Source organism: Ctenocephalides felis, unplaced genomic scaffold, assembly GCF_003426905.1.
Source record: "Ctenocephalides felis isolate EL2017-DRISC unplaced genomic scaffold, ASM342690v1 CF-g0.4_SCAFFOLD_01170, whole genome shotgun sequence".
Taxonomy (NCBI): Eukaryota; Metazoa; Arthropoda; class Insecta; order Siphonaptera; family Pulicidae; genus Ctenocephalides; species Ctenocephalides felis.
The window spans coordinates 34300947-34306946 of record NW_020537324.1 but is presented as its reverse complement, the minus strand read 5'-3'; the positions used below and the strand labels follow the sequence as shown (position 1 = coordinate 34306946).

Here is a 6000-nt window from a genome sequence, read left to right as displayed (position 1 = left end):
CAATGATAATTGTAGCTGAACAGAAGAAAATAAAATTTATACACAAGATTTCAACAAAGCATTTGTTTAAAAACAATAATAGCAATTTGTATGTATATTATTCAGAATAAAATTCCAGAATAAAATCATCCATTCCAGACTTTGTTCTTATAATAAATATTTCGAGAATTAAAGTATTAAAATTTCGTTTCAAATCAAGTTCAAATGTCTGGAATCACAGTTAGTACAGATCTCAAAAGATCAATAATGTTCAGCTTTCATATAAAATGTATTTTTAAAATCAACATTTTTTATCAAATATCCCCTATAAATTTATTTACTTATTCTATAATATTATAATCCATATATCATGCACACCTACAAAAGAGGAAACTAAATCATAGCGTGAAATTTTGGGGTAGTTTAAGTTAATTCTTGTTGAAACGCTAACACGTGCAAACGAATTATGATTAATTCTGTAAGGTCAAAGTTCGCAATGGTCATGATTCCCCCTCAGTTTTCCTTGTTTGTTACAAAATTGCAGCCGACGCATTCCTGCGCTACAAAGAAGTAATTTTCTACTAAATACGATTTAATATCTAATCCGATATAGAGACTAGGTGCGTATAGGAAGTTGTCATATGTTGGATAAACTATCAGCTGATATCCACTACAACTTTAGTCAAATACACCAGGTGTATATTTTATTATAGAAAAGTAGAAACTGATAGATTTTTTTTAATTTCCCGTCATATATCTACATAAGACATTTGACATTTTGTTTGCTGGAAAACTATTTTTAAAAATTGCAAACATTTCCATAAAAACTGTCATTTTTGCACATTTAGCTCTGTATTTTGCCAAAATGATACCTGCCTTTTCCAAAAGTAATCACTACTTCTCCCCATCATTACGAATTGAATCTTTTTTGGATCATTCGTATCAGATGCTCCGTTCTCTCAAAAACACAATTTCTATTTTCTGCACTCTTTGCTCCGTATCTCCAAAACGGCTGGCTAACCTGCCTTTGCCAAAAACTAATCAGCACATCTCCCTATCTATAGGAATCGAATATTTTTTAACCATTCAAATCGGTTGATCTATGCGCTCGAAAACGTGGGCGTATAATTGTATCCGCACATACATACACACAGACGCACACAAAGACATAAATTTTTTTAAGGTATGCCAAAATGTTCAGAAACCTGCAAAACGTGAAAATAGGCAAACATTTTCAATTTCGCCTTTCAATTTTTAAATAAGGCGGGGCCATTAAAATGCCAAATTAAATTTCTTTATAATTTATAGAAAAGAATGAAATAAAAGCGGAAATTGGTAAAACTGAAAATGTATAAATTTGTTACATGAATTTTTTTTGTATTTACGCTCATATTGCTTACTTGCTCTTGCAATATTAAAACCTTAGTGCAATGCACAAATACGTTTTCAAAATATTTTTATACATAAAAATATTTTCATAGTCTAATTTCAAAATCAATAAAATCCTAAACTATTAAATCGATTCAGATTTTGAGCAATTTTGATCCTAAACTAATTCAAAGAATCGAATGATAATATTATTTGGATAGCACTTTTATGAAAAACTTGATAAGGGGGAAAAAAAAAATGAATATTTACTTTATAATCAATTGGTACCCATTAATTATGTATTTTATTATTTACGAGTACATTATACCTATGATCAGAATTCTTTTAATAATTATATATCTATATTGTGATTAGTTAAGGGGTATTTTGAGGCTTCAATATTTGAAACTGTATTCGAATCGTACAATACGATGATCATCCCTTCTTTATGCAAATGTTCCGGTACATTTAAATAAAGAGTAACATTTAGTGCAGCTGTATGCACAAGTGTTATGCTAATTCATTCAGTCAAAATATTTAGAGTGATTTGAATGCTTTAATATCACGAAACATTTAAAAAATAATTCAATAAAAATGAAGAAATTATTTTCGGAATAATTGGAATAAAACTGGATAAATAAACCCGCGCGTTTTCCGAATAAATTTATGGGAGCATGAATTTTGCTAAGAATTAAGTTAGATAATAATTTTTCTAGATTTGTTGATTTTTAAAATTTATCATACCATAATTATGTTTGTGAATTGCACAAAATCAAAAAAATAAATTTAAAATTAAATTAAAATACAAAATTACTTCCTTTTATCTGGATAATTTGTGTCTGATTAGAATTTAGTGTAATAGCAGATGTGCTGATTAGTTTTTAGCAAGACAGGTCGAGTCGTTTCGAAGATACGGAGCAAAAGGCAAAAATAACAGTTATTATGAGAACACCTAATTAAAAAAAATTGCTTGTGTTGACCATGCGAATGATTAGTTTTTGAAGAAGGCAAAATTTGTTTTATTTCAAAATTTCTAAAAAAATATAATTTTTAATGTTTTAATATCTAAAATTATTGGGATTTCAATTTCAATTCAGACTGTAAACATTTAAAATAAAATTTTTCGAATTTTCGTACATTACAGTACGGCCTCATTAGTTTTTTTTAATTTTCATACAATGAAAGTGTGTATTCATATTTACTCTTCAAATGTTTTGTTCCACCTGTGATCAGATTGGAAATAATTAAAATTATTTTAACAATTAAAATTTTTTGTCTAGCAAATTTGTTTGGCTCAGGCAGATTCAGCCGTTCCGAAGATACGGGTCAAAAAGTGCGAAAACGGTATTCAATTTATGAGAGAACGGAGTGTCCGATTTGAATGATTCAAATAACATTTTGTTTGTATTGACAAAATGAAGAACTGATAAGAGGCAGGTCTAGCGGTTTCAGAGATTCAATGAAAAAAAAATGCAATTTGGCGGACAAATGTTTAGCCGTTAGACTACGCACTTCGATATTTCAAAATTTCAAATTACAAAAAAAACAAATTTGAAAAATGTCAATTTAAAAAAAAATAAAATTTAAAAAAAGAATCTTATACTCGTATTTTTTGGTACGAGAAGTTCAACCAATTTGCCTTAAGGCACGATGCCATGCATCACTAGTTATAACTTATAATAATTGTAGATTAATTGTATATTAAACTAAAAACGCAAAAATGATTCTCTTTAGCTCTTTTACATAGTATTTGGCATAATTGACAAATGTTTGTTGATAATGTTATAATATGCAATATAGAAATTATTACTGTTTATCATATACGAACTCTAAAATTTTGATTGGCATCTGTTAGGATTAAAACATGATCATTTTGAATATTAGTTTTATACTCCTTAAAGACGGATATGGGATTATTTTGAAACGGATATTGCATATAAAGGAATAGCACCCTTTGCTAAAGGGCGTTATGCAAAAAATTCATTATACAGTTTATGAGTAATAGATCTACAAATGATAAAATTTATGCCCATGTATAATCTATATAAATTTCTTCAGTAATTTCAGTGTTCAAATAATGAATTTAAATTAAATATTTAATTGTTTTATTAATCCTCTGTGAAATTGTAAAAGATGTATTGGGTTTTCGGAAAGTAACTTCGTTTTTTATAGACATTTTGGCACGTAATTTTCGTACAATAATACTTTAATAGATTATGTATCGGCAGTTTTGATCGACAATTTTTTGTCATATTTCTGGTATTAGCATAATCCGAAATCATAAAATTTTTGGTCGTTATTGGCAAAAAACTGCAACAAAGTGCATTTTGACAGGCTGATTTGAGGTAAAGGTTTTACCGCCTAAAATTTTTTTTAGTGGCCGGAACAAATAATGGTCTGATGATGGCAGGTCTGAATCATTGAGTCCATTCAGCTCAAAAGCTTCTGGCGATTGACCAAACTTATGTGATGCATGGCGTCGTCTTGATGCAGGACTATACCTTGCTTGTGCATTAATTTATCCTGGAAAAGCTGAAAAATGAACAACTTCTTTAAAATCTTACCAACACACTACATCACTTTTTCTGGCAAATTTCACCTTCTGCACCTGTTTCAAGTAGGTTCTTTTTTTTGTTTGCGTGTATTGTATTCTTTTATCCCATTTGACATTCCTAGTGACAATTCGCTTCAAAACCTGATAATTTTCAAGACTTTTCAGAGGCGAATTGCGGACGCCAGTGCAACGACACAGGTTTCTTTCTGAAAATCTCAGATAATTTGAGTGGCCATGAACTATTAAATTTGATAAATTTTTATTCAATGGGATCTCATGTATTGTTATTCGTAGGTTTGCATCAACTAATGCCTTTCTCGCGTCTTGATCAGCTTCAACCGTACATCTTGGACTTGGTGCATCTTGGACATCAAAATACCAAAAATGAAATTTAACGAACCAATTTTGGCACTGTCATACTATCAACACGTCATTTCCGTACACATCGGTCAATTTCATTTTGACCTGGATCTTTGAACAGTATTTTACCTTTTCTATAGCAAAAGAGTAAAATGTGTCGAAAATGCTGCTTAATTCTTTCCGTATTCAAAGTGGCACCATCCAAAAATTACTGGATGTAATTGATTACAATTTTTTACACGCAAGCCTTAAAATATAAGTATTCAAATCATATAATAATTATAGGGCTTAAGTGTGATGTTAAGTTCAAAAAAGTATTGCTAAATTCTGGTGTTAAAAAACGAAGTGACTTTCCGAACAACCTTATATATAATTTAAAAAATGCTAAATATATGCAAAGAAGTGCTAATAACAGTATTTTATTATATAACAAGATTTATCAATAAACCGTAATTCGGTAAAGTTATTGAAAAAATTATCACTAAATAAATTATAATTATTTTGCCATGTTTTACAATCGAGAATATTTGTTTCACATATAAATATGATTAAATAATTATGAAACAAATAATATTTTATTTGTAAAATAGTAAATCTTTAGTATTTGAAACATGTACTTTTAACTAATATAAAAAATAACGTATGATAGTGAAATATCTATTTTCAGTTTTATATTTTGTATAATATTATTTTCAACTAGCTGTAAGTGGAATTCTGTCTTAGGGCAATTAAGGCATCGTGCCTTAAGGCAAATTGCTGAAACTTCCCGTACCAAAAATTATTTTTTTTTAAAAACGATTAACATTTTTGAAAAAAATTTACTTCAAAAAAATAAGATTTTTGAGAAACTATAAATTGGACAAAAAATTACTTTTTTTTGAAAAAAAAATTTTTTTTAAAAAAAAAAATTTAAATTTCTTTTTTTTTTTTGAAAAAAAAATGTTTTCTTTATTTTGACATACTTTGGAAGATCTGACCTTTTTTCAAAGCAATCGTACTGCTTTAACTGCATAAAGACGAAATATCAAAGCGCGTAAGCGCCGCGTCGCCGTCTAACGCGTAAACATTGGTACGGAACCCATAGGAATGTAAACAAAATTCATACTTATTGTTAAAATCTCTATAAAATATCTGATAATTTGATGTGCATATGTCTAATGATCATTTTTGACGGCCAAATGGCATTTTTTTTTACTTTTTTCATTAGATCTCCGAAACCGCTAGACCTGCCTTTATGAAAATTTGGTCAATTCTTCATCTTGTCAATACAAGTAAAACGTTTTTTGACTTATTCAAATTGGACACTCCGTTCTCTTAAAAACTGAGTTACCGTTTTCGGCACTTTTTGCCCCGTATCTTTGGAACGGCTAGACCTGTCTTTGCCAAAAACTAATCAGCACGTCTCCTTATCAATACGAATCGAATGTTTTTTGAATTATTCAAATCGGTTGATCCGTGTTCCCGAAATCGTCGACGAAAATTTGTATCCGCACATACATACACACACGCACATACATACATACATACACACACACACACACACACACACACACACATACATCCATTTTTTCTAAGGTATGCCAAAATGTTCAGAAACCTCTGAAACGCAAAGATATATAAAAATTTTCATTTTCGATTTTTTTGCGATTACTATAACTATCCCTACGGGAAGTTAATAAATTCCACGCTCATACTTTTATTGCAAAATTAGTTAATAAAGATATCTACTAGGGTGGCAT

At 29.3% G+C, this 6000-nt stretch overlaps 1 protein-coding gene across 1 annotated transcript in view; it reads left to right on the top strand.

The window, feature by feature from the left end:
- LOC113367118 (leucine-rich PPR motif-containing protein, mitochondrial-like) overlaps positions 1 to 4296 on the top strand; it is a 9436-nt gene extending 5140 nt beyond the window's left edge. The window contains exon 7 of the mRNA XM_026608748.1: positions 4196 to 4296. Coding sequence (XP_026464533.1) covers positions 4196 to 4296 — 101 coding nt within the window. The remainder of the gene's footprint in view (positions 1 to 4195) is intronic.
- The last annotated feature ends 1704 nt before the right edge of the window (positions 4297 to 6000 follow it).